The sequence below is a fragment of the Notothenia rossii genome (assembly GCF_949606895.1).
Source record: "Notothenia rossii genome assembly, chromosome: 1".
Classification (NCBI taxonomy): Eukaryota; Metazoa; Chordata; class Actinopteri; order Perciformes; family Nototheniidae; genus Notothenia; species Notothenia rossii.
The window spans coordinates 66,159,421-66,186,037 of NC_136912.1; the positions used below are offsets into that span (position 1 = coordinate 66,159,421).

Sequence of the window (26,617 nt, forward strand, 5' to 3'; positions counted from 1 at the left end):
GTAACGTAATGTCCCCATGATCTGAACTGTTATTACCTGCACTAGATGCAGTGTTACTGCTGGAGATAAGGGCTGGTTGTTTTAACCATTTTCTGATGTCCATCATTGACTGCTGTGTAAGCACTTTGCAGATGACGAACGTGCAGGGTGGGCGCGCACCTGACATAACGTTACACCGTTTAAATTGACCAAATAAATGCAGAAGACAATGTTATTTAACCACAATTACAATTTATTTTATTTCAACAATATTCTTCTTCTTATCATTATTATTACTACTATTATTATTATTGTTATTATATATGTCATATTTTTCACAATTTATTTTTCTTCACTTTTCATTTTTCAAATGAGGGTGCATAACGACTCGGCTGAGTGGGCAATGCACCCTTATTCCCCCCCTTAGAACCGGACCTGCTCGTGCCACAAAGTACACACTGTGTGCTCACGGACACACCAGTGGTGTAGAAATACTGAAAACTACAACGGATTGCGAAACTACTGTTGCATTGGAGACGTTGTTGAAGATGAAAGCAACCAGCCAGTAATTAAATACAATTTAAATTCAATAGGTCAACTAAGACCAATCATAAATGCATTAGTGGATCTGAAAGGGGATTAAATGAACGCCTGAAATGTTTGAAAATATTCTTAATCACTGTGTGTAACATTTGAGCAACCTCACCTCACCTTTAAAACCACTCACATGACACTTTGCCCACAGTCCCTGAACACAGCAGTTGTTTATCTCGGCTCCTCTCCGATCTACGTCCGAGGCAGGCCGAGTGTTTCCGAAAAGTAACTCGTGGTCTCATTTGATTGGTGGGACGCTCGTCCAATGAGCCGCAGCCATCTGTGCAGGGCTTGCCGCTGTTAAAATACTCAGGTTACATTTCCTCCAGGCTTTATTAGCTCGTTTCACCTCAAATCTGCTATTTTCTCCTCCCTGGCCCCGGTGAGAAGAAGCTGCCAACATGAAGCTAGCTGTAGCCATCCTCGCAGTTTTTGCATCGATAGCTGTCACTATTGACGCCACCGTGTACTTCAAGGAACAGTTTCTGGATGGAGGTACAGTAACTTTGAGCCAATTCACGTGTTCTTGTCCTATGTTTGAATAGTTGTGCTGTGAGACTGACTGCTTTTAACTGTTGGTAACTTTATCTTTCGTCTTTTTAAGAAAATGCTAATTTGAAAATTCCTTGCTGCATTAATTCAACCCATTAGAATAGGCTAGGCCACCTTATTATTATGTGTATTAATCAACTGAGAGACACTCATAAATGGCTAAAGTACTGCATTACAGTAACCTTAAAAATTGAAGTTCTGATATTATTTTTAAAATCCACCAGTAATACTCAATTTCGAGTTGACAGTGACACCCTTGTACACGAGCCCAAATATTCTTTCACTTTTGATATTGATGGCTTCCATACTGCTGTTACGTTACTTGTTGTTCAAACTACGTAACGTAACTGTACTGTGCAGAAACTGTTCGAATAAAAGCAGAAGTTCGATGAAAAGGGTACCAAAAAAAAGGGGACAGAACCTTTGGGAACTATCCAGATAAGATATGAGCTCTATAAACTGTTAAAATTGTGGACTAAATCAGTATTAGTGCTGAAAAAAATGCAAACGAGACTTCGTTCACACCTATCCCCCTTGTCATTGCGCAGTCATCCTTAAATACTCAGACGTTTAAGGAAGTTGTCTACAAATTCAGTGCAGCAATTTTCAGTACTTGTATGCCTACAACAAGTAATATATTAGCATCTCCTGTTAGTATATACATTATTACCAAACTAAATTATATATTTGTGTTTCAGATGCATGGCAGAGCCGCTGGGCCGAGTCCAAGCACAAGTCAGACTACGGCCAGTTGAAACTGAGTGCTGGGAAGTTCTATGGAGATGCCGAAGCTGATAAAGGTAATTCCTCTGTCACCAAGACAAAGCCGTCTTAACATGCAAATGTAGGTAAAAGAGGTGTGTCTATATAAGCTGCTCTGACCTATATTGGTCTGCAGGTGTTGAAAACTCAACAAACCTGCCAAGGGGGGGGGGGGGGGTACCCCCTCCCTAACACCACCACCCTAACACCACCACATTTTCATGCATTTGATACACTTTTCTATGCTTGACAGGTTTACTCTGTGGAATGTGATGCCTAACTTTAATGATTAGGGACAATGGAATTAGCACAACCCAGTTTTTACTGAGTTATGCTAGAACCTTTAGGGCTCCTGACATCCTGGGGCCAGTGTGCTGAGGTGATGCAGGCTTATGTATATCCCTAAACTCTACAGTAACTCAGAGTAACCGGCACACAATAAAATCCACATTTTAAGTGAATAAAGCCATTTTTAAAAGGGAAACTTGCTTAAGAAGTAATAAGAACACGTCTGTTGCTAACAGTTGACTTTCTTCACTGTACCTACCCTAGGTCTCCAGACCAGCCAGGATGCCCGCTTTTACTCAATGTCGGCCCGCTTTGAGCCTTTCAGCAACGAGGGAACGCCCCTGGTCATCCAGTTCACCATCAAGCACGAGCAGAAGATCGACTGCGGAGGCGGCTACGTCAAGGTCTTCCCCTCTGACCTCGACCAGAGCAACATGCATGGCGACTCCGAGTATTACATCATGTTTGGTGAGTCATGCTGGACCTGAGTAACTGAGGCCTGACTACAGAACATGGCTGTTTTTAAGAGAGAGCCCTTTGGTATTGCTAAATTCATAAACAAAACATGACCTTTGTCTCCAGGGCCCGACATCTGTGGATACAGCACAAAGAAGGTCCACGTGATCTTCAACTACAAGGGCCAGAACCACCTCATCAAGAAAGACATCAAATGCAAGGTAACTACGGCATGATGTCTGTTGAAATTGTAAGATTATAACATGGGTTTAAAGATTTGTACTCACTCTAAACTCCTTTTATCTCCAGGATGACGAGCTGACCCACATGTACACACTGATCCTGAACCCAGACCAGACGTACGAGGTGAAGATCGACGGTGAGAAGGTGGAGTCCGGCTCCATGGAGGAAGACTGGGACATGCTGCCCGCCAAGAACATCAAGGACCCAGAGGCCAAGAAGCCCAGCGACTGGGACGACAGGGCCAAGATCGACGACCCCGAGGACACCATGTCTGAGGTAGGACGTCAGGGCCCGGTGTGGATGGCTTGAAGCTAATTTAAAACACAGAAGCCAACTTTAAAAAAACTGAAAAATCCAGATTCATGTCCATTGTGACACATTATATCAAAATGTGCCGGATGTCATCTCAAAGTATTTGCTTTCAGAATATGACACTGTCATCTCCATATTTTGAAAATGAATACGTCTTCAAGCTGAAAGGCAGGAGGGAAGTCAAGATGAATGACAGGCCCAAACAATGAAGGGTACTGGAGAGTGGGATCTTGCATTACTACAGGCAGTGTGTATCCTTGGGGAAATGCACACCCCACACCAACTATCATCTGAGCAGCTTAAACTCATTCTAGAATAGTATTCGTCCTCTATGCTACTAGCTTAAAAATGAGTTAGCCTAATCATACCTGCTGTCTGTTGAACATTATGAGGGTGACAACCTGATCAAATAACAAGTTTTGTTATAGACTAACAAAGATTTCAGACCCTCAATCACAGCTTATCTACTGGAGTTCCTTAGGAGGGTGAGGGGGGACAGAGCCCCCATAAAACGAGTCCTTGAACTCTCTGTTAAAAGGACTGTTAATATTTGGGTACTTTTTTTTCACTCAACATGTTCCCAGAGTAGAGAAATTGTTTTTCTAATTGAGGTGCCTCTAAAATCACATTGGACAAACCCTGCGGCCTCTAAGTTTTTAAAAAGGCCATGTCTGCTATTTGGATGTTGTATACTATATCTATGTCATTATCAGTCCGTGTCATGCTTGAGGACATGCTTATGTGCACACCCAAAGTACATGCACAATATATAGATTAGACACAAGTTAAATGTGTTCAATTGATTGATATATGACAAAATTGTGTATTTGTGCAAGATGAATTTGTTTTATGATTCCTTGGTTTTTTCCTCTAATCACCCAGCTAACATGTTAGGGCAGAAAGAAAGAGTTTATTGAAAACTAAACTGACAGAAAAAAAGTAGCATAGTGTTAAAGTCTGCTTAATTACATTTGAACAAGGTGTCAAAGTTTATTATGAGCAATTCTGAGCTGACCTCTTGGTTAGACAGATTTGTGCCAGAAATGCCACATTGGAGATGCTAGTAGAGTCGCATGTGAGGAACAGTTGCTAACCTGAGCTGCTGTGTGTAATTTAATTCTGCATAGCTAATCTCACCATAGCATCTGGAAGAATGGTCATGTATGAGCACAGTCAGAGATGGTCAGTAGAATGGCTCATCCAAAGTGAAATCAGACAGTCATAAAAAGTGTTAAACATGCCGTTGACAGAACAGGAAGTGTCATGCTTCGATACATTTCTTTTAAATTAGGCCTACTATATGTGCAATATGTTAGCTGTGGTCCCAGTTGGACCGGCTAACAAAGGCATCGTTGATGAACTGGTCTTGTGAACTGTTATGAAACAGGGAACTAGAGAAAAAAAGTCAAAACGGGATTTATCAATCACATTATCGTAGGGCTGATAATAGTTCCCATAGAATACGTCTATGCGCCGTGCATCATGTTATTACATTGTGTTGATACAATAAGACATGAGTGGAAGCTCTAATTCTGCTGTCTCTCAGGATTGGGAAAAGCCAGAGACCATCCCTGACCCCGATGCCAAGAAGCCTGACGACTGGGACGTGGACATGGACGGAGAGTGGGAGCCCGCCATGATCAGTAACCCAGAATATAAGGTAAGGAATATACAGACTAAATGATTTGTTCAGCACTGTAAATCCTATCAGTGTCGAGAGAAGAGTAAGGGCAGTGTCAGGGGTAATATCTATCTCATTTTGTCTTTGCAGGGCGAGTGGAAGCCCAAGCAGATCGAAAATCCCGACTTCAAGGGAGCCTGGGTCCACCCTGAGATCGACAACCCGGAGTACACTGCTGATGCCAACATGTACAAGTTTGAAAAGATTGCAGTTCTGGGCCTGGATCTGTGGCAGGTAATGACTGTCGCACCCTCAGAGAGAGTTGTCACAATTAATTATCAAGCCTAAGTATACAAGAAGACTTGTTTGGTCGAAGATAACAGAGATTCCTTGAGTAAACAATACTTATTTGTTTTGTGTTTTTGTTCAGGTGAAATCTGGCACCATCTTTGACAACTTCCTGATTACTGACGACATCAAAGAAGCAGAGGAGTTTGGGAAGGACACCTGGGGAGCTACTAAGGTAGGATGACTTCACTGCTTTAGGAAGAACCTAGTAGTTACTTTGTGTTCTAAACAAAACAATATATGTGTTAACGTTTCATCGATTTACTTAGGTGCTTAGTTTTTTTTTTTAAGTAAGACAATTGTGACAAATGCATGTAAAACCAATTAAACATATTTCTTGCTTGGACCAGACTACTAAAACACTTCTGACCTGAATTATAGTTAGTGTAATGATAGCACTCCATTAATATTTAATTACCTCTTCATTCATTTTGTTGTTCGAACGCACTTATTGTAAGTCGCTTTGGATAAATGTAATGTAATTCACTTATACCCTCACATTTCTCTGAAGCATGACACAAATTAAATTGCAACAAAAGCTATTATCTAATTGTCTCACAACAGTTTTGTTTTGCTAACCAGCTATAATATAAAAGAATAGCAGGATAGCGGCTGACTAGATCTAGCATCGCAAGCTATAGGTGACATATGTATTATGCGGCAGCAGAAAAAGTACAATTTCCATGAATGGACTACTAAAAGCGCATCCAGATCAATTGTATAAGATTGTATGAAAATATTCGAATAAACAATACTTTATGCAATACATGCATTAGATGTTAGCCCTCCACATTGACTGCAACTACTGCTTAACATTTACAAATGTTGAATGAAAAAGAATAGCTTAAGAAAGGCCACCCAACTCAGTTGACACAGTGAACTTTAGATTTTATTTTATGATTTTAAAGTAATCAATGTAATTTAAATTGTTCGCCTTTTGGTTTAATGTATTGATTATAATTCAAAACTCATAAGCACTTTAGCAAGTTATGGCATGAGATGAAACATGCTTAATAAGCACCGTAATGTACATGATCCATGTTCGTTGGTCAAGATGGGGTGTTTCTGTAAACGGCTGAATGGAGCGTCACTTTAAATGTTGAGAACACAAGGAATTGTGGGACGGCATTATCTCCTTTTCTTTTGTAAACAACGTGTATTTCTTGTCTAAAGGGGACCCCACGGGAAGTGTTAAGGTCCTTTTCTATTATCTAGAAAATGTAAACGTATTTTAGGATGTATGCCACACAAGTTCTTTTAAGTCGTTTCACTTCATTAGGAAGCTAAAATGACTATCGGACCGCAACCCAGGAAACATCTATTCCAGGAGCACTACGCCCTTGATTGGGTGCTTTTGAGTACCTGTTGTTGTTTGTAGCTTGCCTGGTGAAGCACATAATGCAGGTGTTGTTATAGAATCAGGGAAGTCCGTGTGCTAGGTAATGACACACCTGTGTTCCCAACGCATCCCAACAACTCGTCTTGTTTTCCCAACAGGGACCAGAGAAGAAGATGAAGGACGAGCAGGAGGACATGGAGACGAAACTGAAGGAGGAGGGAGAGAAGAGCAAGAAGAAAGACGCTGGAGACGAGGAGGAAGAGGATGAGGAAGACGGCGAGGAGGAAGAGGACGAGGAAGACGAGGGCGAGCAGGATGAGGACGCAGGGACGGAAGAGGAAGACGTCAAAGACAAGGACGAGTTATAAAGGATAGACTCTGGCCTTTCATACAAGCAGTCTTTTATTCAGGTTTGGGGTGGGGGAGGGGTCAGGTGGGGTCAGGTCAGATTTCTTTTTTATTGATTCCCTTGTTGCTTTTTTTAGCATTCAAATTAGAGCAGGGGTGAGGGTTTACATGTTGTTTTCCAGTTTGTGTCTTCTTTGGTTGAGAAATCGAATGTGATTTACATGGTGTGTGTGTGTGCACTCGGAGCCAATTCACTTTTTGTATTTCCTTTATCGGGTTGCCTAGTAAATTGAGGGTCTGATGTTTTACGTTCTGCACTTTTGTTTCTCCTTTATGATGCCTCGTTGTTTATTTCTTAAATGACTCCTTCATTATTTATTTAATCATTACATTAATTTCCCTAAGTCTCCAAAGCTCTGATTTTGGGCATACCTGCTTTCTCCATGAGTGTGTGATGTGTGTTTGAGAGTGAGACTGCATTAGATGAGCTGTGATGTGTGCAATCAAAATGTTCTCATTGTTCTGAATGACTGTCCTGTGGATGCACACTGTTCAGTTACAGTGAATAAATGAAAGCCCTCTCTACCAGCTCACGCGTGTTTTCAGTGGTAGGGGTCATTCTAATTTCAGTATGGTGTGAAGGAGATGTTTCATAGATGGTGGCCAACACAATCGGACAGCAAGCATCCACCCTTGTTTTTACTCGGGTGTTTTAACATTTTCAGTATCTGTGCAAACATGATACCAACGTTTTGGATGAAAATGTCTTCCCCTATCTTTCCAAACCTCTGATGTATATATGCAAAAACGTTCTCCCCAAAAATGTAGAGGATTTTCTAAATACGATGAGGCAATGTGAAGGCCCAATACATACAATGTCTTCTTGTGACACCCTTGTCCCATTTTGTATACCAATATGTAGTATATAGGTAATGGTATTATAACCAGTGGTGGAAAGCAACTAAGTACATTTACTCAAGTAATGTAGTAAATAGTACAGATTTTTCATTTTATACTAGTTTCTACTTGTCTACATTTTGGAAGCAAATATTGTGCTTTTCACTCCTACTTTTATTTTAGATTCAGATTCTGACACACTACGTAGGAGAAACTTGTAAAATAGGATTATTTGGTGTAGATTAAGCTTTCCAACATTATATTTAGTAACTTTTTAAATAACTAAAACCATGAGTTGTTTAGCAGAACATTTATTATTGTTTTTTGTTCCAAATATATTACAGTTCCAGCCTCTTAAATGTGGAATATGAATGAATTCCAAATTTTCAATCTAAAAATGCCCTAGGTGAGAAACGAAGAATGGCCCGGTTAAGATGACCCAGGTTAAAATACGATGACACTATTTTATCCAGTACATTTAATCAAGTAATGTACTGAAGTAAAGTTTTAGGGTACTTTTAACTTTACTTTATTATTTCCATTTTCTGCTACTTGTACTTCCACTTCACTAGAGGGACATGTTGTACTTTAACTGCACTACATTTATTTGACACTTGTAGTTACTTTTAACATAAATACAATTAACACAGTATGATATATATTAACTACTAATTTACTCAGTACTTTTTGCTCTATATTGACGAATTACAACATTAAAAAACCCTTATGTATTTTCTAATAGTAAAAACAGAATAATATAATATTCTGAAATAATACAACAAATTTATAAGAGGCATTCTGCCCAGCGAGTAAGCTGTTTTTGATACTTGAGTGGTACATTAGCTGATACTACTTCTCTACTTTTAATTAAGTAACATGTTCAACACAGGACGTTTACTTGAAATGGAGTAAGTTTAGAATGTGGTATTAGCACTTTTACTAAAGTAAAGGATCAGAGTACTTTTTCCACCACTGATTGTACTGCCTAATTTATCTCCGCTCTCGCGATATTTCCGATAGCCCTTGAAGGCGGCAGCGTGTCGTGCCCTGCCTCGGCAGCAGATGGCGTCCTTGCCCCGCCCCCCTCCTTACACGGCTCTGAGACCGCTGAGTCACATACATTAGCCAGAGCCAGATAAATTGAAACTGTGCGAAACGAGGGGCTACTCTGGAGAAATTTCCGTTGTGTGTACACTGACTTTGAACCACCAGCTGCCTCTGACACCGCGTCGCAAGATGCTGATAATAACACTGAAGACCCTCCAACAGCAGACGTTCAAAATAGAAATAGACCCAGAACTGACGGTGAGTAACGGTAGAAGTTAACGGGGCTGAAGTAAACACGGTCAGGCCAGCACTTAGACTGGTATAGGGGAATGTTAGCTAATGTAATGTAACGCTAACCACGTTAAAGGCTGCTCAACTATTTAAAGGAGATTACTCGTGTGTTGGTTTGAAAAAGTAACGTCACGTCACTGGGACAAATATGCAGTCAAACAAGTTAGCAAACATGCAGAACCTGAGTTCATGTAAGGTAATGTAGCTAGAAGCTGCCAGGGCAAGGCGGATATTAAGCAAGTGTCCCTTCAAAGTAAAAGTGTAGCATGATTTACAAGAATATCAAAGCACACTTTGCACTCTCTAAAGATAACATTGTAACTGAACTGATGTTTTTGATTTACTCCACAATACAGTCAAATAGTCTCTAGTTTGTATATCTTGACGTTGCTTCTTCTTGACACGATACGGAGGTTTTATTCTGAAAACTCTGACCGGATATCTTTTCTGTGCGTTCTGGAGCTTGACAGTGTTTGACTTGTTACAGTGGCTCACCATGAATGACGAAGCAATATTTCACAATTCCTTTCTGTTAATATTGTAAAGGGAAGGTTTATTTTTACATTTTTATATAAGAAAAATGTATTTTCGAATAGTTGTAATCATAGTTTTGTATTGGGTGTATTTAATTAATTCCTATGAAGTGTGATCATGACAACAACAAATTAGACATGTGCATGTAGCATTACACTTCTGTAAATTAATAGGATGACATGTTTGGCTTACAAAACAACTGTAAATATTGTTTTGATGCCGATCCTTGATGACCAAAATATTTCTTGTCAAACATCTCAGTTTATGACTCAGAATCAGGTTTATTGCTTATTAGTTTTTGTTAGGGAAATAATGATCCTATACTCCTAGATATGACATGCACGGTGCATGACCAACCCTGACGTCTGTTATCTCCTTTAAGGAGATAGGCTGCTTCAGCCATAATGTTGTTGTTCCCATTCTATGACCGGGCAACCCTAGGTCACAGATGGTTTATTGTTGTGGGTACACTGGGACACTTCCTTCTCGGTGTTTGTGGACTCCAAGGTGTGCAATCTTCGAGGCCATAAGTGTCAGACGCAAGTGACTCAGTGTTCCCAACTGTTTAGGCTATCTTCTCAAATATGTTGATTACTCTCTGTGAAACCAGTTAAATGGGCTAACGAGAGAGAGGCGCTCCAGAATTGACGTGGCAACTCTCCCGTGCAGTCACACCGTGACTGCTGTGACTTGTGATGTGAATCCTCCGGCCGAACTTCCTAAATAAACCATCAGTGTTTGACATCAAAGCTCCTGCTCTTCCCGTGTCTCCTTCATGAGTCGGTGACTCCCACTGCATTGCTACACAGAAGTTACCCTTACAGCCTTTGTGACAGTAAAAGAAAGAATATCGTACTAACTGCGCCAGTATTTAATTCTTCCAATTTGTTTTTCTAAGTGTATTTCTTCCAAACACACTGATTCCTTTTTGTGTCAGGCAACCAATGGCATGGATATACAAAAACACACTCAGACACAGTACGCAGACAAACTGATTACCAAAACTAAATCTAAGTCTTCCCTCTCCATTTACAGAATACAACAAGTCTAGCCAGCTGGCAGCTTCTAATGAAAGATAGATAGCCTAAGATTTACTTTATTGATCCCAATTTTGGAAATATTTTCGTCATACCAGGATGTAAACAAGGCATTGCACATGATGTCAAAAATAAACATCTTAAAAATTAGAAAATAAAACTAAAAGTAAAATATATACATATTGACACTGACAGTGAAAGATAAATATCTATAGCAGGGGTGTCAAACTCAATTTCATCGTGGGCCAAATTCGCATAAAGGTTGCACGCAAAGGGCCGGTTGTAACTATATAAATATATTATATATATATTTATAAAATAATGTATTATATTACATTATTGCCTCTGAATTGGATTATTATCGGATAGGATAATATCTTAGTAAATAACTACGTCTGAAAGCAGAAGTCCCGGGCAAATAATTGCAAGTCTCTTCAGTGCGCATGTCACAAAACGAGATGCATTGTGGGACAGTTAGTTTATGGGCAACCTGCTTCTGTAAAGTGGCATGTAACCGTATAATAAACGTATTATATTCTTTGCAAACTCTTGCGGGGCCACATAAAATGAAGTCGCGGGCCGGATTTGGCCCCCGGGCCTTGAGTTTGAGACCCCTGATCTATAGACTATTTGTCAAATATAAACTATTAAGGTCCAACTTACAGCCAACCAAATTTAAATGTAGGATATTATTTACATTAAGTGTGCAAGAAATTGAATTTTAACAATTCACGAGTCCAAGTCACTCTCGAGTCACCACTCTCCGAGTCCAAGTCCGAGTCACCTAGGGAGAGTCGTAGTCTAGTCCGGGTCCAGGACTTGAGTACTCCATCTCTGGGACACTATACAGATGGGTGAATTATGGTTGTACAAGGGAACAAAATGATATTGTGTTGTATGTAGATTAGACATTCTAGACAGAAACCCCAATATACAAAGAACCAGGTGTGGTTTAATACAGGTTTTAGTCACCACACTTATTCTCTGGAGAACATCCACCTTTTGAAAAGTAACAAACTTCACAACATATGATGGTATGACATTACCATCAACAACCAACACTCGGTGACATAGCGTGACATTTGGAGGTAACCCTCCCACTAATATCCTAGATTATTCTGGCAATGTTTTTAGGTGAAAGCCCTGAAGGAGAAAATAGAGAAGGACCGAGGAAAAGATGCGTTTCCTGCTGCAGGACAAAAACTCATCTATGCCGGTGAGCCTGACAACACATACTGTATCTAGGAAAATTATTGACATAAAACTGAACTTTGAAGCAAATTGTGGGCAAAAAGTGACACCCTTGTTTGTTTAGTTTAAGGGAAGCTGTCCTATTCTCAACTGTGTCACAAATATTTTCTCACTTGCTATTTCTGTCACAGGCAAAATCCTTAATGATGACACCCTGCTGGAAGAATACAAAATTGATGAGAAGAACTTTGTAGTGGTCATGGTAACGAAGGTGAGTAATCAATGAGTTGTAAACATTGTGATTTGGTTCGGCAACTATTGAAATTTCAAACACTAGAGTGTACGTAAGGGATAATGTGCAGTGAGGTGGTCATTATTGAACAAAGAACATGGGGCCTAACGTGAAGCAAGTATATGACGGCCATTCCCATGCTCTATAATATTGTCTGGTACGTTTTGGGGTTGATTACATTTGCTACCCGGATCTGGTGCGAAGTGTATTTATGTTTTAACCATTATAGAACATTTTAAAATGGTCATATCTTTTCCTTTCATCAGGACTCCCTACCCCATTGTAAACATGTAGTAAATTCTTGTGAAAGAGAATCAGGCTTTTTACTATAAATATCTAAACAGCTCATAAATAAAAACATGTCTGTTCCTGACTAATGACAACTTTAGTAATTCAAAATCAGTAGACCTTGTTTTACATTTTTACTAACATTCTCTTTTCAGGACAGGATTACCAAAACTGTGAACCACGCATCAAATATGTGACGTGGAATGTGTATGAACATGTTGAGCTGTAAACAGATGTTCTCCCTATGGGTTTTACTTGGATGCCTTTTGTGGTGTGTTTGCACTGGGTTCACCTCTGATATAAATAATGACACGAATAGGGGAATGTAACTGTGGAATGTACATCCTGGTCTAGTAGAGTGAAATGGAGAATGGATTGCCTCTATCTCTGATCATTATATCCACAAAACATTCATACATTCTTATGTCTTTTTAGCCTAAACCAGCCCCCCCACCAAAGGCAGCCCCTCAACCAACTCCCCAGCCAGCTGCAGCTCCAGCACCATCCTCCGCCTCAACATCGGTGCCCCCCACACCCACACACTCAGTGTCTGCAGCCACACCTGCCCCACAGTCTGCGCCGCCCTCTGAATCAAAGCCCCCAGTCCCAGAAACCCCTCCCCTGGCTCCTGTTGAAGCTCCAGACTCCAGTACAGCTCCAGCCCCTACACCAGACTCTACTCCAGCCCCTCCTCCAGCTCCAGAGGCCTCGGCCCCTGCAGATCAACCCCCCCCTTCTGCCAAGCCAGAAGAAAAGCCAAGAGAAGACCCTGGGGATGAACCGTCCGCCACTGCACCAGTCTCTTCCAGGTTGGAAAGAACCAATGTTTACATAAACAACATATTTATAATCTTTTAAAGACATTCCTCACCTACATCAGGCGTAGTGACCAGACTGAAACGTCCCATCAGGAATTGCAATATCATTTTCTTCTGTTCCCCTCAAGGCAACATTGAATAACTATGGTGATCCCGTAACTTCTCCTCTTATTCCATTATCATGTCCAAGCATTTATTTCCCAAACACTTTGGTTAATAGCCAGCTGTACTATGTTTTTCATTTGAATGCACACATGATAAATGAAGATAGTACACATCACACATGTAGGCATTGTCTCTGTGAGCATCTTAGCATCAGCAGTCTCAGAGAGCTATGTAGACTTCTTGTCTTTTCCCCTTAGAATGTCGATGTACCGTACTCATGTTTTTTGTTCTTCTTTATTTCTCTCAAAGCCTTGTAGATGAACTGGATCTCCTTGAAGAAGCAGCCTCAATACTTGGTAATACATTTGTGATTGTCATTCCCTCTGTGATAAAGGAAACATTTCTACTGTACTGATTTCATAGTGCCTGAATTATTTTGGGCTTTTTGACTGAAATATAAAGTACAGCTGAAGATAGCAAGGAAAGGGAAATTATTGATTACATGGAGCAAAGAGCTACTGGTCACATTTGAACCTGTGGCTGTTTGGTAACGACTCAGCCATGTGAGCATGTGCAGGATAGACAGGACAAGTATTAGAGTAGTAGTGCATCTGCATAAAGAGAAATATGCTGCATGTGTCGTTATATTTACAATATTGTAATCTCTTTGAAACAATTCTATTCAAATCAAACTCTAATTAAAACCAATTCAAAGTGTCCGAAAGAGGTCTACAGCTGAAAGATGACTATTTGTGAAATCCAGGCACTGATGCACTGTGAAAAGCTCTCATTCCTCCCACAGTCTGTTTTGACAAAAAAACACACTAACACACAGATGTCTGCAAATGAATGCAGGGCACAGGTGTGACTCACCGCTAACTCAAATGTTTGCAAAGCTTGATGGGGAATGTGTTTTATAGAACAAATGTGACCTTTTTTTCCTCTGGTGTTCCTTTCCTTATGTTTCCACAGTGACAGGTCCAGCCTATGAGAACCTGGTGTCAGAGATCATGTGTATGGGCTATGAGCGGGAGCAGGTGGTGGCTGCTCTAAGAGCCAGCTACAACAACCCCGACCGGGCCGTGGAGTATCTCCTCATGGTGAGGGTTCAGCCAGACAGTGTGTTGGATGTCCTTAAACCTACTGCCCACCCCTGTGTTTAGTAAATATCTTTGATCTGCAGGGTATCCCAGCCGATGCCACTGATCTGCCCCCTCAGGAGCCAGTGAGACAGAGTGCTCCCACCAACCCCCCCGCCCCGGCTGCACAAGAACCACAACCACCCCCACCAGCCTCAACCAGTGAGATTGCACGTTTATCAACTCTATTTTTGCAGAATCGTTTTATGTGTTTGTGTTTTTTATTTAGATTTGGTTATATACAGCTATAACAACAAAAACAGCAATGCTAATGTACACGGAAAAAAACCATGATAGAAGTGTTAATTTATTTCATGCAATAAAATGCTAATTTCCTGACAAACTGTGGGCGTTTGTTGCAAATTTGTAAGCCTGGCTGCTCCATGCTAACAGTTTTTTATATTTCAGCTTCAGTTTGAAGAGGTGTCATGATTTGTGAGGTCTTTTTTATGCTAAACTATTCAGAAACAGACTTTCATATCTGGTTGTTTTGTCTATAAAACATCTTCCAGAAAATGTACTCTCACCCTCTAAAAAGCCCTTCGCCTCCCCAGCAGGGCCAGTGTCTGGCAGCCAGCCCCCCTCTGCTGGGGGGGGAACCCCCCCCACAGGGAACCCCCTGGAGTTCCTGAGGAACCAGCCTCAGTTCCAGCAGATGAGACAGATCATCCAGCAGAACCCGGCCCTGCTTCCAGCTCTGCTGCAGCAGCTGGGCCGAGACAACCCGCAGCTGCTGCAGGTAGTGCACACACACACACACACACACACACACACACACACACACACACACACACACACACACACACACACACACACACACACACACACACACACACACACACACACACACACACACACACACACACACACACACACACACACACACACACACACACACACACAGTCTCACATTCACATTCACATTCACATTCACACTCACATTCACACCAATAATGGGGATTCAAGTGTGTCTGATCTTCTTACAGTACGATCTGTCAAGTAAGGGATTATGTGCAGTAAGCCGGTCATTAATGAAAATAACCCCGACAGGGTGAGCAGGATCCCAACCCGAAGGTGTTCTTTTCTCTCATTTCTGATCACTACCAGAGACGGGAGAAGTACCAAGATCTTGAACTTGAGTAAAAGTAGAAGTACCAGAGTGTAGGAATACTCTGTTACAAGTAAAAGTCCTGCATTCCAAATGTTAGTCAAGTAAAAGTACAAAAGCATTAGCATCAAAATATACTTAAGTACTCTTATGCAGATTAGTCCATTTCAGAATAATATATATGATATGTTTTATAATTATTGATAATTAAAGTGTTCTCAAAGCTGGTAAAGGTGCAGCTAGTTTGAATGACTTTGTATACTGCAGGGTAGCTTGTGAATTTACTCCAGGTGGAACTAAAGTCTGATTTAAGGGTTGATTATATTTCACATCATTCATCCAATTCTGTAAAGTAACTAAAGGTATTAAATACATTTAATGGAGTGAAAGTACACCATTTAACTCTGAATTGTAGTGGAGTAGAAGTACAAAGTAGCATACAATGAAATACTCAAGTAAAGTACAAGTATCTCAACATTGTACTTTAGTACAGTACTTGAGTAAATGTACTTAGTTACTTCCCACCTCTGATCACTACACATTATCCTGCTTATTACACAGCTACTTACTAAATGAAACTACTTGACTCTAAACAGTGATTTAAAGATGATTTAATTGATTTACAAACTATTGTATTGCTTCAGTTACAAAAAATAGTATTTTCTACTGCGAATAAACCTAGTCCTTGATTCAGAGCATCCTTAGCAACGCTCTGCTATCGAAAAAGAGCAGGCTGCTGCAATGTGCAAATTGACCAATCAGAACCGAGTATTCAACCAAGACGTAAAGGAAGTCATTCAGTGCCGATCTGGGAATAAACTACAGGCACTGTCTCGACATTGACAATTCAGAGGACATTTCTGCTCGCTGTTTTCTTTTTGATGTACACACAAACACATTTTTAAATACAATTGTGTACAACATTATTAATAATAGAAGAAGTCTTCTTTAAACTGCTTTATTGCTACATCAGAAGCTATTTGAAGTGAAATTCTGCATGATATATCTTTTTAATCCAAATAAGTATATATTCAAATACTATTTAGCAAAAGTGAATAATGGAGTTATGTAAGAAAAGTCTGACTACTCAACTCTTAATTGACCCTCCACCATAATGTTTCAATGTGTTGCTTTCTCATTAAGCATAAAAGGACCACAGCTGCATACTGTATGCAACCCTGTGTTTTACAAACTAACCATAATCTTACAAAATCATCAATTTCATTTTACTATGTCTACTTCAAATTCTTAGAATCATCTGGTTTGTAGTTATTTTTGCTGGGGAGGAACCTGTCTATTAGCTGCACTGTCGTATTGATATTGTCTGTATTTATCGCTTACAGCAAATCACGCAGCACCAGGAACGTTTTGTGCAGATGTTGAATGAACCAAGACCTGGAGACACGGAAGGGGAGGGGGAGGGGGCCGAGGGCCAGGGGCCGCCACAGCCCAACTACATTCAGGTCACCCCCCAGGAGAAGGAGGCCATCGAGAGGGTCAGTTACCACTCTGTGTTCAGTCCTATTGAATTGATCTTCTCTGGAAAATTCAGCAACATGATCAAATGGGTTAAAACAAATTCTGCTTCTTAATGGTTTGCTCCAGTAATAAAAGCTATGCGAAAGTATTTATTTTTCTTTTCAACGCGTAGTATTGTATACACTGAAGATGAATATTGCTACATGTATTTGAATCCTGGTGTATGGTGTACACATCATAGTGCTTCAATGATTGAAGATGATACTGTTATAATGGATCCTGTTGTGATGTGTTTATCTGTAAGTGAGTGTAGCCTTACCAGCAGGGTTGGGAGGATTATTATAAAAACGTCTTCTAATACAATTACTAGTTACCTTTAAAACAAAGTAATCCGTAACCTTATATATCACAATTGAAAGTAAGGTAACTTTCCAATGTTACTTTCCGTTACTTTTGGGTGACGTCAATATCATATGCAATGCAAATGAATACAAGAGAAAATAAATATATATACTTCAGTGTATTCTGTAAGACAACAGAACAATGTAACCTTATTATTATTTAGTATCAAAATAGGTCTTCTGCTCAGAGTTTTTATATATCGGAAAACCTGCCATTCATGAAGCATTCTCAGGCAGTATCGTATAGAGCAACCATGAAACACATGAGCACATACTGCCGTTTAAAAAAGCAGAAATAGAGTCTGAGCTAAAAGAAAATGCTCTGTTTTAGTCAATACATACAGTTAACACACATAAAGGGAAAATCATAAATCAAATTTAGGTAGTAGGCGTATGGATTCCAACTTAAAGTACAGAACATTATAACTTATAAAGAGAGAAATAAAAACTGCTTGTTTTACAAGGATACCTAGTATTACCTACAGTATATGCCTGAAACGCGCCCACAGTACTTTTAAACAAATCAGGTGATGACCTCACTCATGGCATGACTCATCTCACTTTGAGACTCATGAAGTGTTTTCACTTGTGCAAATGTATTTCCCAATATATATATATATTTTTTTAACTGTGGGCTTATACAGTTAACCTTTTTACATCCTAATTATACCGTTACATGTAATCCATTACTCTGCAAGCCTGCTTACCAGTAACTGTTTCAGAGAGCCTTTCTGTTATGTGTGTGTAATATAAATGTGTGTTCTGTTCCAGTTAAAAGCGCTGGGCTTTCCTGAAGGCTTAGTCATCCAGGCTTACTTCGCCTGTGAGAAGAACGAGAATCTAGCTGCTAACTTCCTGCTACAGCAGACATGGGATGACGAGTAGCCCCACACACCTGACACTTCACCAACAGAGGGCAGCAGAGTCCATGACAGTCAAACACAAGGTCCATCAGGGAGAGGGCAGGAGCAGGGGAGGAGGGGGACATTGCTGTTCACGCCATGGGACTGAGGATGAAGGGGGGTGAATGTGATGATGATGACATGCTGAAACTGTGCCTCACTGCTGCTATCATTACCGCTGCTGCTTGTGCCCAGTGACCACACTGAGAGAACAGTCTGCATCACCTTCACAAGAGTCGCCTGTAGAACATGTTAAACTTACTCTACTGTACATATACAGTGCACACCACAGGGTGCATCTGTTGTGAATATATTCATGACTTCAATGGGAATTTGCAAACCCTCCATGTTGGGTTTAACTAGAAATGTGATGCAAACTGTTAACTGTTTGAGAGCTAGCATTGCTTTATATTAAAGTTCAGGTCTGATCGTTTTATCACCATTTACTGTGCTTCTTTAATACTTGGTTAAATATCCTATACAGTTCAAATATCTCAGACTCCAAACAGCACCATTTCCATTGTAGTATTGATCTTTCAGTAACAGTCAGACGTTGTTCTGCGGTTCTATTAAGAAAAGGATACCTGCAAGTTGATTGGATGTTCTAAATGTTTAGACAATAACTCAAAATGTTGACTTACCATTAGTAAGTCAAAATAAGATCTGATTTATTTATATGGTATTTAACACATTTTCAGATAATACTTAAAGTGGTCCTATTGCATGTAAATGGTCTGCAAAAGCTGAAACCCCTCAAAGGGGTAAAAGGGAGTTTTCTCTCCCAAACACACACAACTGAGCAGCTAACCAATCAGAGCAGACTGGGCTCTGGTTTCAGACAGAGGGTGAAAAGAGGTGCTGCAGCACAGGCAGTATGAGAAAAATAAGGAAATGTTTGATCATTAAAGCATGTAAACATGTCACAGTAGAGACACTACATACAAATACGAACCTGAAAAGGAGCACAATAGGGCCTCTTTAATAATGTTTACCTTGTTCATCAGATTTGATTTTGAAATGCTATACTATTTATTCTTTTGTTGATCTTGACTTTTTATATTTATTTTGGAAGAAATTTGGCTTAGAAAAACAAAGACATTTAAAGCTTGGTATAATCTGTCTCCTTGCACTCGATTTTAAAAGATAATAAATGAATTGTTCAGTGAAGTCACATTGTATTATTATTGCTTGTCGTCCAGATTATGTGTGCTATAATATTTGGTCAGAGAAGAAAACACTCAGCTCGATTTGTCAGTATGGTTTTCTTGTGTGGAGGGTTTGTTTTTCTTGGGTTTGTTTTTTTTGAAGATGAAGGAATTTGAAGATTGGTCATGATGTGCAATATAGCATGTTTTTGTGAGCTGAATATTTGAAGAAAAAAAGTGTTTTTCTTCCTTAACATTTTATTTGTTGGAATGATAAAATAGTCCCCTTATGCATCCCAAAGCTGTAAGAGTTTGAAGCATTGCTCCTTTTGGTTTTTGAAGACTTCAACGTGTTTTATTTTTGTAATGGAGTTATATAGTTTACAATCAAATGTATTGGATGGACAAGTGTTGTAGGATTGGGGATCATAAATACAGTTTTAATTATTAAGTCATTGTTTCAGAAGTGGGCTAAAGGGAATTCAAATAAGTGCTAGATGCCAACACCATTGTTTTTTAATCTTTGAGCATGTATTTTGATGTCTCTCCTTTTAGTTCTCCTTATTATGTTTGAACTGGACATTACTGGAAGTTTTGTATTATATGGTAAATGGGTTATATACACTTTGGGGGGGGAAAGCACTTTACTGTGACATATGCTGTTCTTAAACTGCAAGGGGTTGTTGCATGAGATTGTTGCAGTTATGTATAGCATGGCAGTGGGTTGGAATGATGAAAGCACCAGGGTGGTGAAGCTCTGATCTCAGTTTCTCTGTTGTTTTACCCATTTTGTGTGTTGTTTTTTCTTTTAGGTTTAAAAAATACAACTTTAAATACACAATCTAATGTATTGCTAAATAGTTGTGGAAAACCTTTGTTAAAGCATTGTGTAAAAATAAATGGCTTTTACAAAGCGGCTGTGACAAGTGGATTGTTTTATTATTGATTGTACTTGGTGCAAGAATGAATGTGATCCTCACACATTTCAGGGACACTGATCTCACATTAAGTGTGTGTGTGTGTGTGTGTAAAAATTCACAGCTGACCTGCCTAATACGTTTGTTTTATTTGATTACAATTGTTAAAGTTAGGTTATTTCCCCCCAATAATTAGAATTGTAAATGTACACTGTGTTAAATGCCTCTATATGTTTTCTTACAAAAATATGTATTTATGATTAAGGCTTATTCTGAGCTATGTTTCAAACACATTGGAGAGGCTTTCCTCAACAAACCGGCTAGTTTTGTTGGCCAAACCTAACACAATTTCTGTCATGAAAACCTGACAGTTAACTCCTCTCAACAGTGCTTAAAACACCTGATATACAGTATATTAAAAGAACCTCTATATATTATAACATTATATATTATAAGAACTCTTGTCTTGCTTTAATGTTTCTGAACCCTTGTGGTTTTTATGCATTTAAAAATGTTAACGAATGTGTCTTAAAAGGCACAATCAAAAGCAAAACCAAACAAGGCCATGTCTGACTCAGAGTGGATGTCCAGCCTGATGGAAACAGGCCGGCACCCAGGCAGAAGAAATGGTTCGAGCTGTATCAAAAGGTACAATTATTTATGGCACAATGTATTTTAATAATTTGTATTTCCTACACCAAATGAAATGATTCAACCAGTTTTTTACTCCATCAAAGGCATAGCAACTATTTTCAGATTGAGTGTCCAATGCAGGCACATGGACAGAAATCCTTGTTTGGCCAAGTGCAGCAAGGCACCATGTGGATTCCACCCTCGGAAGGTAACACTCTTAACAACTAATTCAAAAACTGATGTTGTGTTTGCTTGCGTGCATACATCAGTAAACAAACACATTACTGATGTACACTCTCATGGAACAACAGCCAGCTGCAAGTCCAGTCCACAGAGCTGTGGGACAGCAGAGTGCAGCAGTGGGACACCTGCGACCACTGAACTTATCAATGGTTTTTGGACAGTTATCTACACTCATATTTGACCATGAACATTTTAAGTTGAATTATATTTGGACAGTGTAATCGTCCCATGACACAGCCATTTGCTTTATTGCCTTTCATTTTAACAAGTTAGTCCCACTTATATTTTTAGGAAGGCTGAGGAATAGTCTCATGCTTGATTTCGTTTTAGTCACTGAAAGATAGTAAATCTACTGAAATCATGTATCTTTTAAAAGGAATTTTAAATCAGTGATTCCAGGCTGAATGCAGCAAAACATTTGTTATAACGATTTTTTATAAATGAAAATCCATTTGGTCAGGATATTAAATAATGCAGTTTTCATTAAGTAATGAGTTGTTCCACATTTAATTCATAAATTACACTTGAAAGCTAAACAAATATAGTGTTTCCTTTAGAGCAGCTGAAAAATAACTTTGATTGTGTCTTAAATGCTATGTTTTTTATTGCCATGCTTTTACAGTCTGCACACCCTGTATGACTGTATGGGGCAAACAACTCCAGCAAGTATGGCAAGCACTTTTTAGTCCAATTTGTTTGAAGAAATGTCATAAAGTTGGCAAGGTAAAAGAGCATCATTGAATGGAGTTGGCAGCTTGCTGCTGCCGGGTGTCGGGCATGGATTTGTCCGCTAAGGGGAGCGTTTCCCTGGAGAGGAGGGTGGGTGCGTTCCCGCAGCAACAGGGAAAATGGCAGCTCTCACATCTCTCACCCAGGTAAAGATGCAGCAATTTACGACTCTACACTTCATCTTAAGGATAATATCATTTATAGCATGACACAGTATGTTCGGTTCATGACATTGTAATTTAAACTGACTTGAACTAAACATGAACTCGCTTTGAAATGCAGCTACAAATAAACCCGTCAGCTGGTCGGTTCAGGCCTATTTCAGTACCGTTATGTAGCGGGCTTGTTAGCATCAGCTGTTGCCGTGCTGCCATTTACCTACGACAAAAAATTACGAATAACTGACTAATTACACATTTAAAGACAATAAGCATATCGTACACTGTACACATTTGGGTACATGCTGGCATGCGCACGTTAACTTAACATAGCATCTTAAACTATGATACCGTCCAGTCCTTCAGCTAGCAAACCTTAGCTAGCCTAGCGCTGATGTCCAGTAGAGTGAGGATGGTGATAAACATGCTAGGGAGGCTAGGAGGCAGGCTAAACTGGAGGCAGGCTAAAAAGGAGGCACAGGAGGCAGGCTAAAAAGGAGGGACAGGAGGCAGGCTAAACAGGAGGCAAAGGAGGCAGGCTAAACAGGAGGAATGCTAAATAGTATGCAGGCTATACAAGAGTCAGGCTAGGCTAACCTCAGCTAACCTGGGCTTAGCTTTGGCTAATGATGCTGATGTGAGTTGGCTCTCTAGTCTACTGGGGGTGAAAGTGTTTCTTAAAAAATGTATTCCGTTAAAAATACAATTTACATGTAAACAGTAATCTAATCTAAGTATCACCATATAAAGTAATGTAACCTGTTACTTTTGTATTAAATACAAGGCAAATATTGACTTGAGAAAATAAATCTCATCAAGGAAACACAGTATTTGTCAACTGCATTTATAAAAAAAAAAAAAAAAAAGGTGAAGGAAACAATTCCAAGTTTTTGATGATGGTTGATTCCTTGATATGACAGTGTATATCCACATCTGAAAGGCACAGCTTGCACTGATTTGATGTGATGTTATTTCCCTGTTCCCATTTGAACCCAAAATAATGGGATCATTTCCACCCTGCGAAAGCTTTCTTTGAAGTGGAGGCTGTGATAATGAACTGGTAGATAAGCTGTGGTTTAAGCATGTGCCTCCTAAAATATATTGTTACATTGTTGTCTTGATATTGGTCTTAACATTTTTATCATTTGATCAAATCTTTCTTCCGTAACTGTAAGGGAATACAGTATCCTGCTTATCTGATCCCCTTACATGTTTTCTGTTATTCATCAAGCCTGCTGTGCTTGTGCAGCAGTCATAACTGGAAATGTAGTTATTTTGGAATATTTCATTTTGTTATTGATTGTGCGCTGCAGTGCTTGGGTGATATTTCAGCTGAATTGATACTCAGGCGCAGCTAGGCATTTGAGTTGGTATAGTTGACATGGCTTATTGTGGCAAGGTCATTCTGAGGTTGTAGTAAATATAAGAATATAGTGCTAACAGGCTCTCAGAACATCTAGCTGAAGGAACCTCACTTATATAGAGAGAGAAGGGAATTGGGTTGTTTATAGTGCTTTAACATTTTTTCTCTCTGCCGCAGTTATCTAGTGGGAACCCTGTATATGAGAACTTTTACAGACAGGTAAGATGATGAGCCAAATATTAATAAACTATATATTTATACAATAAGAGTAGTGTAATTGCCTTTATCGCAGTTCTTGTGGTATTCAGCATCGTAGCCCAGCTTTTTGTGCAATCTGAGCCACTGTCTGCCACCATGTAAACCATCTTCACAAATCATTAGTACTATTTTTTTTAAGACGGATACAGTATCGCAAAAACATAATATTGCCACACTCAGGTGTATCAATATTTTTGATACAAATACGCTTTTATCGTAGTTTATGTTAAACACACATGAATGGCAGATCACATGTTTTAAGTGAGAGTTCATTAGGATATGGAAGCATGACATTTGTCATTAAAATGTATTTAATTCAATCACTCAAAATGTTAACGTTTGCTCCAAGGTGGACCCTGGGAATACGGGTAGAGTTGGACCAACAGAAGCTGCCTTGTTCCTAAAGAAGTCTGGACTCCCTGACATTACATTGGGAAAGGTAGGTTGTTGATTACCGTGTTTCTGTGTACTGGAGGAGGGTGTCAATGTAACTTGTTATAGAGCTGGAGAGGTATGAGTGTCTCATACATCAGCTGTTAGCAGTTGCTGGTGGATCATAATTGATTTGAACCCTTAAAGATCCACAAAGAAACATTGTTTTCTTTTTTGGAGGCGAAAGGGGATCTTTAGAGGAAGATTGCAGGTCAACAGTACAGGCCAAATAAAAGGGATTTACATAATCTGGAACTTAGTTGTTAAGAAGATTCAACTCATTGTCATTACTTAGTACAGGTAGTACTATGTAATGAAACGGTTTCTCTGCATTTGACCCATCCTAGTGTTAGGAGCAGTGGGCTGCCATTATGTACGGCGCCCGGGGAGCAGTGTAGGGAACGGTGCCTTGCTCAGGGACACCTCGATAGCACTTGGTCTTTCCGGGACTTGAACTGGTGACCTTCCAGCTGCCAAGCCAAGTCCCTATGGACTTCGCCACCACCGCCTACTAGGTACCTATATATAAGGGTATAAGGGCTTGCAACATTACAATCAAAGAATATAATAGCGATCCCCATGCTGTTTTATGTACCTTTTCAAGTCTCAAGTTGTTGCAGCAGTTTTTTTCTTGATCACATTTGCCACACAGATTTAAACATTATTGACCATGCAAGAATTGATAAAAATGATCAAAGATTCCTTCAAAATACCAAATCTAGGGGTTGTACACACGCAGCGTCTTTTATCGCCTGGAGGACAAGATGTGCATCAGTCACCTGCTTGGTGCCTACTCTCGTGCTGACTTTTCAAGGGCACTAAAGCAGGTTGCGCAGGATGTTGCTAAACCCTCAGAACTAGCTCCTTGTAACATCTAGTCTTCTTCAAATCATTGTTTTTAAATTATTCATTTTAATATAGTCTTTGGGACAACAGTGTATTCCCAAAACATGTTTTTTGTCTCTGCTTTAGTCACTGTGTGCATGTGTGTTTTAGAAGCAATGCTACTCAGATATATAGGAAGTTATGGACAGATCCTAAGCTTTGGATAATGGTAGCCCTGCAATACAATGATCACTTCTCCTCCATATTTACAGAAAACTGATATTTATGGGAGTAAGGATATCTGCCTTGTGTGATTAGTTGTTCCTCATCATTTGACAACTTCAGAAAGCTTCCACGGAGTGATGGCATCGCCCTCATGTTTGAGCATTAATGAATCTGCCCCTGAGTTCAAGATGACTCAACAAAAATGCTTTTGTTTTACAGGAAGAGTAAAGAGTATTTTGAAATGAAAACACTTCTATAATCCATAAATATATATAACTGGATTAGATATACTTTCTTCACTTTTGCGTGTTTGCGTCTTGTGTTTCAGATTTGGGATTTGGCCGATCCCGATGGCAAAGGATATCTTGACAAACAGGTAGGGAACAGATGACTTCTCATCCAGTGCTCTGACTTTGAGAATGTGCTTAACAGAGAAATATTAAAGCACCATAGATGCCATTATGCTTAAATACCTGATCTCAGACGACCACATTTGTAGATACAACCCCAAATCCTTTAATGCTTGTTCAGCAAACATTTATCTGAAAAGGCAAAGAGAACATTTGAATTGTTCTAATGTTTAAATATTGTTCAATTATGTTTTGTTTATTTCATTTCTCAATAACAGTTTTGATACATCATGCTACATCAGTGTTTGTTCCCTGAGTTAGAGAATAAGATTAATGGATAATAATGTGTGTTTTCTGTCTCAGGGGTTTTACGTAGCTCTGCGTTTGGTGGCCTGCGCTCAGAATGGTCATGAAGTCAGTCTCTCCAGCCTCAACCTCACAATCCCCCCACCCAAGTTTGTGAGTAGGACTTCATCACTTAACTGAATCCCATTCATTCTTTACAATCAAACAAGTTACAACAGTTATTTTCTGGTATTTTGCATCAATATGTAAATAACAGCAAACCTTTTGACATTTTTACAACACTCTAAATTAATTATATGTATCATTTAAAACTTGTATGAAATTCTCAATATCAGAGAAGAAGATGGGTTTTTAATCCATCCAGCTAGTGATGATTATTTGACATTTATGTGACGGCCATCTTTGTTTGTCTTATTTCAGAAGGACACCAGCAGTCCGTCTCTAAGCAGCACAGCTCCTCCCTCCAGCGAATTACACTGGGCTGTCAGGGTGTGTTGAAATGCACACACACACACACACACACACACACACACACACACACACACACACACACACACACACACACACACACACACACACACACACACACACACACACACACACACACACACACACACACACACACACACACACACACACACACACACACACACAGTAGCATA

At 39.6% G+C, this 26,617-nt stretch overlaps 3 protein-coding genes across 14 annotated transcripts in view; all 3 read left to right on the plus strand.

Moving 5' to 3' along the window:
- The first annotated feature begins 848 nt into the window (after positions 1-848).
- Positions 849-7,430, plus strand: LOC307044230 (calreticulin-like). Its single transcript, XM_079689313.1, has 9 exons — positions 849-1,068; positions 1,824-1,925; positions 2,440-2,643; positions 2,758-2,852; positions 2,941-3,150; positions 4,733-4,846; positions 4,958-5,101; positions 5,238-5,330; positions 6,653-7,430. The coding sequence occupies exons 1-9, from the start codon at positions 975-977 to the stop codon at positions 6,860-6,862; spliced, it is 1,266 nt and encodes a 421-aa protein (XP_079545439.1). The 5' UTR covers positions 849-974; the 3' UTR covers positions 6,863-7,430.
- Positions 7,431-8,830: 1,400 nt separating this feature from the next.
- rad23ab (RAD23 homolog A, nucleotide excision repair protein b) lies at positions 8,831-20,432 on the plus strand. 2 transcript variants are annotated; one of them, XM_079665879.1, is made up of 10 exons: positions 8,831-9,044; positions 11,783-11,864; positions 12,031-12,110; positions 12,855-13,228; positions 13,652-13,698; positions 14,315-14,442; positions 14,526-14,643; positions 15,039-15,220; positions 16,933-17,085; positions 18,241-20,432. In XM_079665879.1, exons 1-10 carry the CDS (start codon positions 8,976-8,978, stop codon positions 18,352-18,354), a joined length of 1,347 nt encoding a protein of 448 aa, XP_079522005.1. In that variant the 5' UTR covers positions 8,831-8,975; the 3' UTR covers positions 18,355-20,432. The 2 variants fall into 2 exon arrangements, with proteins under 2 accessions (XP_079522005.1, XP_079522004.1); XM_079665878.1 differs by having other exon boundaries at positions 8,832-9,044; positions 15,036-15,220.
- Positions 20,433-22,056: 1,624 nt separating this feature from the next.
- The window catches only part of LOC307033789 (epidermal growth factor receptor substrate 15-like 1), a 58,191-nt gene continuing 53,630 nt past the window's right edge, over positions 22,057-26,617 (plus strand). For 3 of the 11 annotated variants that reach the window (XM_079672410.1, XM_079672411.1, XM_079672402.1), the window contains exons 1-6: positions 22,059-22,184; positions 23,737-23,778; positions 24,167-24,256; positions 25,628-25,675; positions 26,013-26,108; positions 26,376-26,444. In XM_079672410.1, the coding sequence (XP_079528536.1) occupies positions 22,158-22,184; positions 23,737-23,778; positions 24,167-24,256; positions 25,628-25,675; positions 26,013-26,108; positions 26,376-26,444 (372 nt within the window). In that variant the 5' untranslated portion in view covers positions 22,059-22,157. Of the gene's footprint in view, positions 22,185-23,736; positions 23,779-24,166; positions 24,257-25,627; positions 25,676-26,012; positions 26,109-26,375; positions 26,445-26,617 lie in introns of all 11 variants that reach the window. The other 8 variants (XM_079672404.1, XM_079672405.1, XM_079672403.1 and 5 more) reach the window with 5 other exon arrangements.